Below are 13,691 nucleotides of genomic sequence, written 5' to 3'. Positions count from 1 at the left end.
GTGGAGGATAGGCGCCACGACATTGTGCCGCTGTGTGTGTTGCGCGGCCGGGGCATGCCGGCGATTGTGGAGGACCCGGAGCTGTTTGACTGAGAGGAGGTGGCGTACGTTGCGGCGCAGCGGGGGCGCATGACGGACTGCCTGTGGTGGAGGGGCGCGTGTTGAAGCGAGCGTGGCGCGCCTGTGAGGGCCTGAGGAGAGGGAATAACAGTAATGGTGACTTTGGGAGCGTGAGGAACGGGGCAAGAGCGGGGAGCGCTCCTCTTTTGTTTTGATTGTTGTTGAGCGGCGTCCATCTAATTGTTGTTGTTGTGGTGCGTGACTCTCGTCGCTGGATAGGACGGTGCGTGGTTGTGTGACTTGTCTATTCTTTTTTTTTCTTTCACTCTGCGTTGACGGGGAGTTGGTTTGTGCTGAAGGCTACACGCAAGTGACAGGAGTGATGATGGCGATGATGATGACTGGCCGTGTGCTGCTGGTGTGTGCCCTCTGCGTGCTGTGGTGCGGTGTTAGTGTGCCGGCGGCCGATGTTGCTGGCGGAGGTGATGGCGGTGCGGATGAGTATTTTGTTTTGCGGTGGCACGCTCAGCTGCGGAGGGAGTGCGCGGAGGCGTTCGGCAGGAGGACAGGAGGCCGTGCGCATGCGTCCGCCGTGGAGGAATGCGTGCGTTTGGGGATGGCCGTCGTCGTTGGTGGCGTCAACACTCCGCTGTGGTCGCTGCTGCTGCTGATGGTGAGGTTGATGACAAAAGTGGCGAAGGCAGCGGTGACACATCGAAGGGATTATCTTCTTCAGACCAGATGTCACAAGCGGGACAAAATCCAGAAGAAAGACGGGAACATGCAGGTTCACTGGAAGTGACGAATACGTTGGAAGGAAGCGAGGATTCACAAATAACAGGCGAACAGAATGTCAGTTCAGATGTCGATCGTCCCAAACAAACTGGGAGTCAAGAGCCAACAGTCGGCCAACCGGAGGATGAGGAAGGCACGAGAAATCTCCAACTGCCACCACCACCACCACCTCCAGCAGAACCACTACTACCAACACCACGACAACCACCACCAGGAACAAACACATTACAGTCAGAAAAAACAAATCCACAAATTAGAGCGGAAAAACATTCAAAGCCACAAGACGGAGGTCACTCACACAAAACGAGGATGCTACAAACGAAAGGTTCAACAAAGCACGAGGAAGGAGCATCCTCCTTGCAGTCACCGGAGAGCGTATCGCATTTGAGTCGAGAGAAAACAACACCATTATCTACCTCCACGGATAGCAGTGGCGTTGCCGGAAGCACGGTGGAGAACAGTGGTGCTAACAATCCCACACCTCCTGCCGCCTCAGTGACACAACATGATTCCAAGGGAGATATTGGCTCCGCTGCTCTGCCAGCCAGCAACACCGAATTGCAATCAGAGGAAATACCCAACGCAGGTATAATTGCCACGACGTATGACGACGGCGACGACAGCAGCCCTGCAGCTCCTACTGCTGAAAGGACTACCGCTGGCACAAGAAGCACTCAAACCTCTGGTGATGCGAGTGACGTTGAACGGGCTAATAACGACGACGTCAATGATGACGTGGCACACAACGATAAGACCGCAGAATTTGAAGCCGCCTCAGGAGGCAAGGACACTGAGGCAGATAAGGATGAGAGGTACACAACAGTACCGGAGAACGCCGTCAATAAAACAATCAATACAGAGATCACAGCCGACATTGACGGCAGCACCGCTGTCCCCCACACCACCTCCCCTCTTTTGCTTCTTCTTGTTGTTGCGTGTGCGGCTGCGCTGGTGGCCGCGTGAGAGTGAGGGAGAGAGAGCCATGCACCGCCCGCACACACACTCGTCTCTCACTCACTCTCTGTGTGTGTCCTTGCATGGACTCTCGCCCTCACCTCATCCCACGAAGCACACACATAATGTGCCCATTGTATATTGCATGCACACCCATGCAGGCCCGTTGGTGCTCTCTTTTGCACGACACGCACCGCTGCCGTCCTGCCTGGCTGCATGGGCGGAGCACCGTAACTGTTTTTGTTTTGTTTCCATTGCATTGAGTGGGCGACCTCTCACTCTCTCTCCCTGTGTGTGTGTGTTTTGCTTTACGGGAGCAATGAGAGAGTGTGCGCTGGTCGTCCCACGCTTCGGCCTTTTGTTTTGTTTTTCATTGTTTTGTGGTTGAGAGCACCCATTCCGCGGGCTGCGTGTGTGCGTGTGTGCTATCCACCTCTCTCTATCTTTGCTTTCTTTGGACACTCTTGTGCTGCACAGCTGCTCTGCAAGTATACACGCTGCCAAACACACAAGCACATGCACACGCTATGTTGCGCACGCTGTGGGGCGGCGTGAACGCAGAGGACGCACGCACGTACACGATTGTTGCTGCGGCTGCCCTTGCGAGGAGGGATGATCGCGAATTGTTTTGTTGCCGTGCTGCGAGCGTGATTTCCTTGGCTTTCTGCCCATGGGCGGCGTGGCGTTTTGGTGTCTGGGATTATTGCGGATAGGCTTCAGCCCAGCAGCTGCACCGTCCGACGTGTTCCTCCCGCTGTTCGTACGCCGACGGAGGATTCTCCGGCTGTGCGGGGCGATGTGCGGGTGCGTTGGAAGAGACAAGAGTAAAACGACTGGCGGCAGCGCGTGTGTGCCGTGAAGGGCGGCTGTGGTTTTTTTGTCCTGCTGGTTTTTCTTTTTGTGAGGGCGTTGTTCAGTGTGTGCTGACGCGTGACGAATAACGACGTGCCGGGCGTGGCTCCTGCTGCTGCTGGTGATGATGGTTTTTGATGTTCCCGCTGCACTGTTCTTCCTTCTCGTTTCATGTGTCTGCGTGCGTGAGTTGTTGTTGAGAGTGACTGCGGCAGGGATGACGATGATGATGCCACTCACTGTGGATGGGTGACGGTGTTCACTGTTTCACTCCTTTTTCTTAACTTCTCTCTCTTTTACTCACACACAAAGGAAAGAAGTTAATAACAAGCGCTAACCGCTACTGTGGAATTGTAAGGCTCTGAAAGGACCAACAACAGCACACACACCGCCCACACACACATATTTGTATGCACTCACGTGTTGCTGCAGTGAAGGCACCCCGCACACACAACCGTCGACGCGTGACCGGATCCAGCGGAAGGAGGAGGGAAGGAAGAGAGTGTGAGCCGCAGAGGCCCAACATGTCCCGGCGTGTGTTTACTTCCGCGGTGCTGCATCTCCTCCTCGTCGTGATGGTGTGCTGCGGCAGTGGAGGGGCTGCGGGAGTTGCGGGGCAGTCAGATGATCCCCAGTTTGAATGGAAAGGCATCACTGAGGGTGAAACTGTGGAGTCGTTGGGTGCTCCCAGCCTTCTAAAAGTGGGGAATGACGTATTTGCCGTTGCCGAGGCGCAGTGCAAGAAGGCTGAAAAAGTCTTTACTGGCGTTGCATCTCAACCTCTCACGACAAAAACTGCAAACACACCGGAGGAATTGTTTAGTGATGCCTTAAAGACGACACAAGTACTGGAGAAAGGCACATCCGAGGAACAAAAGAAGAAGGTAGATGTGAGCCGACCAACAACAGTTTTGAAGGGGAATGATATTTACATGCTTGTTGGACAGTACAGCTCTGCAGCTGTTGGTGCGTCTGACGCGGCTCAATTGGGACTTTTGCTGGTGAAAGGGAGCGTCAGTGGTGAGGATGCAAATAGCAAAAAAATTGACTGGAAAGATCCTGAAAGTTCCCCGCAAGGACTTTTTGGCACACAGCCCGATTCCTGGACAAGGCTGATTGGAAGCGGTGGATCTGGTGTTAAGATGAAGGATGAGACTCTTGTATTTCCTGTGGAAGGCACGAAGAAGGCGGCGGATGGCACTGAAGTGGATGTGAAGACTGTCTCACTGATCATATACTCGAAGGATAATACGAATTGGAAGCTGTCGAAGGGGATGTCTGACGGTGGCTGCAGCGATCCCTCCGTCGTGGAGTGGGAGGAGGGAAAACTCATCATGATGGCTGCGTGTGATGGTGGCCGCCGCAGGGTGTACGAGTCCGGTGACAAGGGGGAGTCGTGGACGGAGGCACTCGGGACACTCTCGCGTGTGTGGGGAAACAACAAAAAGGGCGGAAAAGAGAAGGCTGTTAGAAGCGGGTTCATCACAGCGACTGTTGGAAATGATGGTGATAAGAGGAATGTGATGCTCGTTACCCTGCCGGTGTATGCTGAGAAAGGAGGTAAAGAAAAGGGCAAACTTCATCTTTGGCTGACGGACAATACGCACATTGTTGATATTGGGCCGGTATCCGATGATGATGACGCTGCCGCCAGCTCCCTGTTGTACAACAGTGGTGAAAACACTGATGAGAAGAAGGAGTTGATTGCACTGTACGAGAAGAAGAAGGATGTGAAACCATCACCCGGTATGGTCTCTGTGCTTCTGACTGAGCAGCTGCAGCGTGTGAAGGATGTGCTGACGACCTGGAAGGAGGTGGACGGACGTGTCTCCCAGCTGTGCACCTCATTAATTGCTGAGAAGGATCGCTCAACTGACGATGCCTGCAGCCCTACTGTTAAGATCACGGCTGGGCTGGTTGGCTTTTTGTCGGGCAACTTCTCTGAGAAAATGTGGAGGGACGAGTACCTCGGCGTGAACGCCACAGTAAATAATAAAGCTGGGGCAGCAGCGTCAGCAGTGACCAGCACGGAAAAGGGTGTGACATTCCAGGGTGCGTGGGCGGAGTGGCCTGTTGGCAAGCAGGGGGAGAATCAGCTGTACCACTTTGCGAACTACAACTTCACTCTTGTGGCGACGGTGTCCATTGAAAAAATGCCGGAGGGAAACACCCCCATTCCGTTGATGGGTGTGCGTGCGGGCAGTAATGGCGATGAAAATAATGTACTGCTGGGACTGTCGTACGACAGCGAAAAGAAGTGGCATGTACTGTGCGGTGACGGAAAAACTGAGGAGCTCAGCAGCACGTGGGAGACAGAGACACCTCAACACGTGGTAATTTTGTTGAAGAACGGCACCCAGGGCTCCGTGTACGTCGATGGTCAGCGAGTGGGTGGGAATGGAGAATGTGCATTGGGAAATGGTGAGTCGAAAGAGATCTCCCACTTCTACATTGGAGGGGATGGAGCCAATGCAGAGAACAAAGAAGACGTGTCTGTGACGGTGACGAACGTCCTGCTGTACAACCGCCCGTGGGATGACACTGAGATCGCCGCCTTCAATCCGAATAAAGCCAATATTCCATCTCCGGTGAATGCACCTTCTCAGGGAACCGCGATTCAGCCTTCTGGTGTTGGACGACCGGAGGAACCGAGACAGTTGTTGGGGAGCAGCGGTGCGGACGGTGTATCCGCACCAACGGTGTCCAATGCCAGGACTTCCTCAGGAGGAGAGGGGTCTGCAACCCAGTTGGTGAAAGAAAAATCTTCCGATGGAAGTAAAAATGTGGGTGGCGCTTCCTCGCCTGGCAGTGACGCAGCGGTGGAGACAGGAGACCGAAGTACGGTGCAGGGAGATGGATCATCAGAAACTCTTGTGGGTACTCCCGCCACAGCAGATGCATATGCCCCTAACGCTGAAGCCATGGGGCACGATGGAACCGCAGTGAATCCTGGGGCGAGCGCGAGCTCAGGTGCGGATGGGGAGACGGCGGAAGGAACGGATGGGCAGGAGAAGGAGGAGATCCATGCACAGAACGGGGACGTAAAGGCTGCAGCCCTCAGCAGCAGTCTCGGGAATGTGTCGCAGGGGAATAACACCGATGCCTGCAGTGTGTGCGGGAGCGGACTGCTGCCACTTCTGCTTCTGCTGTTGGGACTGTGGGGTTTGCGGCTCTGTGAGGAGTGACTGGCAGCCGCGTGGGACACTTGCGCCCTCCACTGCGCAGAATTACTTCCAAGAAATGATATTTTCTTTAAGATAATTTTCTTTTTCTTTTGCTGTTCGTAATTTATAATTTTTCCTTTTTTTTAAAAATCTTTTTATTATTTTTCACTTCCCCATCCCATCTTTTTTGCTTTTGGGGCAATCACTATGGACGTCTTTTCTTTTCTACTCTTTCCTCTTTTCAATTGTTTTTTGCTGCGCTCTTCCTGTGAGGGGTGCCGTGTGTTTCCCGCCCAACCGCTCCACTCGCACACCCACCGACACGCTCATGACGACGGCCCTGTGCGCCTCGCCTGCTGCACGCATGAGGAGGGGCCGCGACGTGTGGGCGTGCGACGAGGGCCTGTGGGGCGGAGCACACATTTCTTTCCCTCTTGTTTTGTTTTTTTGCGGCCAGGGCGGGCAGACACCCGCAGCGCCACACACACACAGCCACACCCTGCCGCCGTGTTTTTCTTGCTTTGTTTTTTGTGTGCCGCCACCGTGCGTGATTGTTGAGGTCGTGGACGTACCAAATGTATCGCTTCCATCCAGCTGTGCCTATTGCTGTGTTGATTTGCCTCCCTGTGCTCTTCTTCTTTTTAGCTCCTCCCACAGCACACGTGCACAGTCACATAATTATTTGCACAGCGCTCTGCAGGAGTGCTTTGGCGATGGAGGTACGTTGGCTTGCGTTTCTTGCTGACATGTAGAGGCCGCTGCGTGTGTGTGACTGCCGTTGGAATCACGGCGCCATCGGATGGGTGCGTGTGGACGCCTTCTTTGCATTCCGCTGGGTGCTGGCTGACGCGGCTGCACGATGCCCGCCATGCGTGAGGGTGTTGCCTGCTCTTGTGGTCCTTTTTCTCACCCCTCTGTTTTTGCACTGCCGGATGCGGGTGTCGCATGGTGTGTCCTGGCGCATGACGGACGGTGCTACGATGGCCTCCTCTGGCAATGACAGTCGCTGTGCGTTGTCGGCACACATCCACACACTCTTCCCTGTTTCTCTGTGGGAGTGATTGCAACAGGAGCGTGGTCTACGGCAGTGGCAGCTGCTGCTCTGGAGGAGGACGGGGTGCCGAAGGAGGAATAAGAGGACGAACCCGCTGGATGAGCTGCCACTGATCCCGTTCTTGCTGGAAGCGTTAAACCGCGAGTACAGTAAGACGGACACTCGGACGGTTGCTGCTCCGCATTTCTTCCAGCACTGCGGTGCCGCCGGCCACACGTCTTTTTGGTGCCACAAGCAGAAGGACAAGAAGCTGCAGTGCATGACGGCCAACCTGATCGGCATTTGGTTGCAGCGCATGGAGCACGTGCGCCAGTACGCGTTGGGCGTTGCGCTCGTGATTGTGGAGGATAGGCGGCACGACATTGTGGCGCTGTGTGTGTTGCGCGGCCGGGGCATGCCGGCGATTGTGGAGGACACGGAGCTGTTTGACTGAGAGGAGGTGGCGTACGTTGCGGCGCAGCGGGGGCGCATGACGGACTGCCTGTGGTGGAGGGGCGCGTGTTGAAGCGAGCGTGGCGCGCCTGTGAGGGCCTGAGGAGAGGGAATAACAGTAATGGTGACTTTGGGAGCGTGAGGAACGGGGCAAGAGCGGGGAGCGCTCCTCTTTTGTTTTGATTGTTGTTGAGCGGCGTCCACCTAATTGTTGTTGTTGTGGTGCGTGACTCTCGTCGCTGGATAGGACGGTGCGTGGTTGTGTGAATTGTCTCCTTTTTTGCTTTCACTTTGCGTTGACGGGGAGTTGGTTTGTGCTGAAGGCTGCAGGCAAGTGACAGGAGTGATGATGGCGATGATGATGACTGGCCGTGTACTGCTGGTGTGTGCTCTCTGCGTGCTGTGGCGCGGTGTTAGTGTGGTGGCGGCCGATGCTGATGATTGCGTGCGTCGGGGGATGGACGGTGTGCGTGCGTTTGGGGATGGCCATCGTGTCTGGAGACGTCAGCGTTCTGCGGTGGTTGCTGGTGATGATACCACCGATGATGACAGCACCCGCGGATCCTCCTCCGAAGTACAGACAGAGACTGAAACTGGTTCGTTGGACGGACGACCACCGAAACCATCGGTGAAGTCAATTCCGGGAGAAGTACCAGATGGACAGGACTCAGGAAAAATTTCAGAGGCTTCTGTGCCGACGATAAACGGAACTGGAGAGAATTTAGATGGTGACGAAGAGGAAGGGGACGTGAGTCAAGATGAAAGCCAAGAAGACAGGGATGGTGAGGACGAGGCTGTTGACGCTGCAGTGGGAAATGGAGACCGAGAAACTTCACATACAGAACACGAAGAAGAGAAGGAAAGAGTGAAGGAGGAAAAAGCAGGAAGCACGACAAACGAACGAGAAGGGGACGAAAACAACGCTGCCGGCCGTAGACCTCCTCAAGGAAGCGCAGCTTCTCGGCCTGCTTTGCCCGTTGACGTCAGTAGTCCTCAAAATCCCGTGTTGGGCCAGGACGGCGCTGGAGGAGAAAAAGCGGGTGCCGGTCCAGTGGTGCTGCCACAAGCAGCAGGATTACGAGAGGCGGAGAGGGCACCAGCGAAATTAACTCCCGGAGGAGGTGCAGCCGGAAAAGAAACAGAGAAGCAAAACGGAACGGCGGAGCAGGTGGCTGCAAAGGAAGTGCAAACAGCCGTCGAAGATAGTTCAGCAGAAGCAGCCGCAGCGGGAAAAGATTACAAGGGAGAAAAGGAAGAAGAAAACGTAAGCGAGGCTGCAAAGGAAGAGTCACACGGAAATGTTGACGAAGAAGCAGCGGGAAAGAACGGAGGAAATGCGACAAAGAAACTACAAAAAGAACCCACGGACGACGAAGCAAAGACAAAAAAACGAAACGAGCAGAAGGAGGCGGAAAATGCAAATAATACCAAAGAAGAACCCGACGAAGAAGAAGTCAAAAAAACCGCTCAAGAAGAAGCAGCAGACAAAGAAAAAATGGGCGCAGCCCGAATCCCTACCAAAATTAATACGACGACACCTGAAAACAGTGACGGCAGCACCTCTGTCTCCCACACCACCTCCCCTCTTTTGCTTCTTCTTGTTGTTGTGTGTGCGGCTGCGGCTGCGGTGGTGGCCGCGTGAGAGTGAGTGAGAGAGAGCCATGCACCGCCCGCACACACACTCGTCCTTCACTCACTCTCTGTGTGTGTCCCCTTGCATGGACTCTCGCCCTCACCTCATCCCGCGAAGCACACACATAATGTGCCCATTGTATATTGCATGCACACCCATGCAGACCCGTTGGTGCTCTCTTTTGCACGACACGCACCGCTGCCGTCCTGCCTGGCTGCATGGGCGGAGCACCGTAACTGTTTCTGTTTTTTTTTTATTGCATTGAGTGGGTGACCTCTCACTCTCTCTCCCTGTGTGTTTGTGTTTTGCTTTACGGGAGCAATGAGAGAGAGTGTGCGCTGGTCGTCCCACGCTTCGGCCTTTTGTTTTGTTTTTCATTGTTTTGTGGTTGAGCGCACCCATTCCGCGGGCTGCGTGTGTGTGTGATGATATGAGTGATTTGCGTGTGTGTGTGTGTGTGTGATGATATGAGTAATCTGTGTGTGTGCTATCCGCTTCTCCCTATCTTTGCTTTGTTTGGACTATCTTGTGCTGCACAGCTGCTCTGCAAGTATACACGCTGCCAAACACACGAGCAGATGCACACGCTATGTTGCGCACGCTGTGGGGCGGCGTGAACGCAGAGGACGCACGCACGTACACGATTGTTGCTGCGGCTGCCCTTGCGAGGAGGGATGACGGATGACCGCGAATTGTTTTGTTGCCGTGCTGCGAGCGTGATTTCCTAGGAGTGCTGCCCATGGGCGGCGTGGCGTTTTGGTGTCTGGGATTATTGCGGATAAGCTTCAGCCCAGCAGCTGCACCGTCCGACGTGTTCCTCCCGCTGTTCGTACGCCGACGGAGGATTCTCCGGCTGTGCGGGGCGATGTGCGGGTGCGTTGGAAGAGACAAGAGTAAAACGACTGGCGGCAGCGCGTGTCTGCTGTGAAGGGCGGCTGTGGTTTTTTTATCCTGCTGGTTTTTCTTTTTGTGAGGGCGTTGTTCAGTGTGTGCTGACGCGTGACGAATAACGACGTGCCAGGCGTGGCTCCTGCTGCTGCTGGTGATGATGGTTTTTGATGTTCCCGCTGCATTGTTCTCCCTTCTCGTTTCATGTGTCTGCGTGCGTGAGTTGTTGTTGAGAGTGACTGCGGCGGGGATGACGATGATGATGCCACTCACTGTGGATGGGTGACGGTGTTCACTGTTTCACTCCTTTTTCTTAACTTCTCTCCTTTACTCACACACAAAGGAAAGAAGTTAATAACAAGCGCTAATCGCTACTGTGAAATTCGAAGGCTCTGAAAGGACCAAAAACCGCCCACACACACATATTTGTATGCACTCACGTGTTGCTGCAGTGATGGCACCCCGCACACACAACCGTCGACGCGTGACCGGATCCAGCGGAAGGAGGAGGGAAGGAAGAGAGAGTGAGCCGCAGAGGCCCAACATGTCCCGGCATCTCTTCTACTCTGCGATGCTGCTCCTCCTTTTCGTGATGATGTGCTGCGGCAGTGGAGGGACTGGGGGAGTTGCGGGGCAGTCAGATGATCCCCAGTTTGAATGGAAAGGCATCACTGAAGGTAGAGGTGAAACTGTGGAGTCGTTGGGTGCTGCCAGCCTTCTAAAAGTGGGGAGTGACGTATTTGCCGTTGCCGAGGCGCAGTGCAAGAACGGTGATGTCAGTTTTACTGGCGTTGCATCTCAACCTCTCACGACACAAACTGCTGACACATCGGAGGAATTGTTTAGTGATGCCTTAAAGAAGACACAAGTACTGGAGGAAGGTGCTTCCGAAGGCCAAAAGAAGAAAGTAGATGTGAGCCGACCAACAACTGCTGTGAAGCGGAATGATATTTACATGCTTGCTGGAGTCTACAGCAGTAAAGTTGCCACTCCTGGACAGGTTGGTGCGTCTGACGCGGCTCAATTGGGACTTTTGCTGGTGAAAGGGAGCGTCAATAGTGGGGATGCAAATAGCAAAAAAATTGACTGGAAAGTTACTGAGAGTTCCCCGCAAAAACTGTTTGAGAAACAGCCCGATTCCTGGACAAGGCTGATTGGAAGTGGAGGATCGGGTGTTAAGATGAAGGATGAGACTCTTGTATTTCCAGTGGAAGGCACGAAGAAGGCGGCGGATGGCACTGAAGTGGATGTGAAGACTGTCTCACTGATCATATACTCGAAGGATAATACGAATTGGAAGCTGCCGAAGGGGATGTCTGACGGTGGCTGCAGTGATCCCTCCGTCGTGGAGTGGGAGGACGATAAACTCATCATGATGGCTGCGTGTGATGGTGGCCGCCGCAGGGTGTACGAGTCCGGTGACAAGGGGGAGTCGTGGACGGAAGCACTCGGGACACTCTCGCGCGTGTGGGGCAACAACAAAAAGGGCGAAGAAGCGAAGACAGTTAGAAGTGGGTTCATCACAGCGACTGTTGGAAATGATGGTGATAATAAAAAGGTGATGCTCGTCACTCTGCCGGTGTATGCCGAGAAGGACAAAGAAAAGGGCAAACTTCATCTTTGGCTGACGGACAATACGCACATTGTTGATATTGGGCCGGTATCCGGTGATGATGACAAGGACGTTGCCGCCAGTTCCCTGTTGTATAACAGTGGTGAAAACACTAATGAGAAGGAGGATGAGTTGATTGCACTGTACGAGAAGAAGAAGGACGGTGGGAAACCATCACCCGGTATGGTCTCTGTGCCTCTGACTGAGCAGCTGCAGCGTGTGAAGGATGTGCTGACGACCTGGAAGGAAGTGGACGGACGTGTCTCCCAGCTGTGCACCTCATTAATTGCTGAGAAGGAGCGTGCCTCAACTGACGATGTCTGCAGCGCTACTGTTAAGATCACGACTGGGTTGGTTGGCTTTTTGTCCGGCAACCTCTCTGGTAACACATGGAGGGACGAGTACCTCGGCGTGAACGCCACAGTAAATAATAATGAAGGGGCGAAGCAGGCGGAAAATGGCGTGAAGTTCACTGGGCGTGGCGCAGGGGCGGAGTGGCCTGTTGGCAGTCAGGGGGAGAATCAGCTATACCACTTTGCGAACTACAACTTCACTCTTGTGGCGACTGTGTCCATCGACAATGTGCCGAAAAGTGGCAGCGTCCCTTTGATGGGTGTGCGTGCGGGCAGTAAAGGCGATGAAAATAATGTACTGCTGGGACTGTCGTACGACAGCGAAAAGAAGTGGTGGGTGCTGTGCGGTGACAAAACGACGACGAAGCTCAGCAGCACGTGGGAGACAGGGACACCTCAACACGTGGCCATTATGCTACAGAACGGCACCCAGGGCTCCGTGTACGTCGATGGTCAGCTAGTGGGTGGGAATGGAGAATGTGCATTGGGAAATGGTGAGTCGAAAGGGATCTCCCACTTCTACATTGGAGGGAATGGAGGCAGCGCAGAGAACAAAGAAGACGTGTCTGTGACTGTGACGAACGTCCTGCTGTACAACCGCCCGTTGGATGACACTGAGATCGCCGCCCTCAACCCGAATAAAGCTTCTACTCCACCTGCGGTGAATGCACCTTCTCAGGGAACCGCGATTGAGACTTCTCCTGGTGCTCAAGGAAAGGAGGAACAGAGACAGTCGTTGGGGAGCAGCGGTGCGGACGGTGTATCCGCATCAACGGTGTCCAGTGCCAAGACTTCCTCAGGAGGAGAGGGGTCTGCAACCCAGTTGGTGACAGAAGAATCTTCCGATGGAAGTAAAAATGTGGGTGGCGCTTCCTCGCCTGGCAGTGAGGCGGCGGTGGAGACAGGAGACCGAAGTACGGTGCAGGGAGATGGATCATCACAAACTCTTGTGGGTACTCCCGCCACAGCAGATGCATATGCCCCTAACGCTGAAGCCATGGGGCACGATGGAACCGCAGTGAATCCTGGGGCGAGCGCGAGCTCAGGTGCGGATGGGGAGACGGCGGAAGGAACGGATGGGCAGGAGAAGGAGGAGATCCATGCACAGAACGGGGACGTAAAGGCTGCAGCCCTCAGCAGCAGTCTTGGGAATTTGTCGCAGGGGAATAACAGCGATGCCTGCAGTGTGTGCGGGAGCGGACTGCTGCCATCGCTGCTTCTTCTGCTTCTGTTGGGACTGTGGGGGTTTGCGGCTCTGTGAGGAGTGACTGGCAGCCGCGTGGGAGACTTGCGCCCTCCCCTGCACGGAATTACTTCCAAGAACTAATTTTTTCTTTAAGATAATTTTCTTTTTCTTTTGCTGTTCGTAATTTATAATTCTTCTTTTTTTAAAAAAACTTTTTTTTTTATTTTTATTTTTCACTTCCCCATCCCATCTTTTTTGCTTTTGGGGCAATCACTATGGACGTTTTTTTTTTTCTACTCTTCCCTTCTTTTCAATTGTTTCTTGCTGCACTCTTCCTGTGAGGGGTGCCGTGTGATTCCCGCCCAACTGCTCCACTCGCACACCCACCGACACGCTCATGACGACGGCCCTGTGCGCCTCGCCTGCTGCACGCATGAGGAGGGGCCGCGACGTGTGGGCGTGCGACGAGGGCCTGTGGGGCGGAGCACACATTTCTTTCCCTCTTGTTTTGTTTTCTTTGCTGCCAGGGCTGGCAGACACCCGCAGCGCCACACACACACAGCCACGCCCTGCCGCCGTGTTTTTCTTTTGTTTTTTTTTGTGTGCCGCCACCGTGCGTGATTGTTGAGGTCGTGGACGTACCAAATGTATCGCTTCCAGGTGTGCCTCTTGCCGTCCTGATGTGCCTCCCTGTGCTCCTCCTCTTTT

At 54.3% G+C, this 13,691-nt stretch overlaps 3 protein-coding genes and 3 pseudogenes across 3 annotated transcripts, besides 7 other annotated features; all 6 read left to right on the top strand.

Moving 5' to 3' along the window:
• Positions 1 to 7,050: a sequence feature (areas not merged during assembly with more than two copies in the genome that could not be assigned to a particular haplotype).
• Tc00.1047053511401.130 lies at positions 442 to 1,818 on the top strand (annotated as a pseudogene).
• Positions 1,009 to 1,068: a microsatellite.
• Positions 3,072 to 5,846, top strand: Tc00.1047053511401.120 (trans-sialidase, putative; the record flags this gene model as incomplete). The annotated part of the gene is made up of 1 exon (XM_807424.1): positions 3,072 to 5,846. The coding sequence occupies one exon, from the start codon at positions 3,072 to 3,074 to the stop codon at positions 5,844 to 5,846; it is 2,775 nt and encodes a 924-aa protein (XP_812517.1).
• Positions 5,946 to 5,991: a sequence feature (AT_rich).
• On the top strand, positions 6,950 to 7,414 carry Tc00.1047053511401.111 (annotated as a pseudogene).
• Positions 7,051 to 7,848: a sequence feature (haploid, Esmeraldo-like haplotype).
• Tc00.1047053511401.100 (mucin-associated surface protein (MASP), putative) lies at positions 7,658 to 8,953 on the top strand (the record flags this gene model as incomplete). The annotated part of the gene is made up of 1 exon (XM_807423.1): positions 7,658 to 8,953. The coding sequence occupies one exon, from the start codon at positions 7,658 to 7,660 to the stop codon at positions 8,951 to 8,953; it is 1,296 nt and encodes a 431-aa protein (XP_812516.1).
• Positions 7,849 to 13,691: part of a sequence feature (areas not merged during assembly with more than two copies in the genome that could not be assigned to a particular haplotype) that runs on past the window's edge.
• Positions 9,356 to 9,406: a microsatellite.
• Positions 9,684 to 10,031, top strand: Tc00.1047053511401.95 (annotated as a pseudogene).
• Tc00.1047053511401.90 (trans-sialidase, putative) lies at positions 10,263 to 13,058 on the top strand (the record flags this gene model as incomplete). Its single annotated transcript, XM_807422.1, has 1 exon — positions 10,263 to 13,058. The coding sequence occupies one exon, from the start codon at positions 10,263 to 10,265 to the stop codon at positions 13,056 to 13,058; it is 2,796 nt and encodes a 931-aa protein (XP_812515.1).
• Positions 13,165 to 13,217: a sequence feature (AT_rich).

The sequence above is a fragment of the Trypanosoma cruzi genome, genomic scaffold (genome assembly GCF_000209065.1).
Source record: "Trypanosoma cruzi strain CL Brener 1047053517111 genomic scaffold, whole genome shotgun sequence".
Classification (NCBI taxonomy): Eukaryota; Euglenozoa; class Kinetoplastea; order Trypanosomatida; family Trypanosomatidae; genus Trypanosoma; species Trypanosoma cruzi.
Note: the sequence above shows the minus strand (reverse complement) of the source record. Positions and strands in the feature narration are given on the sequence as shown.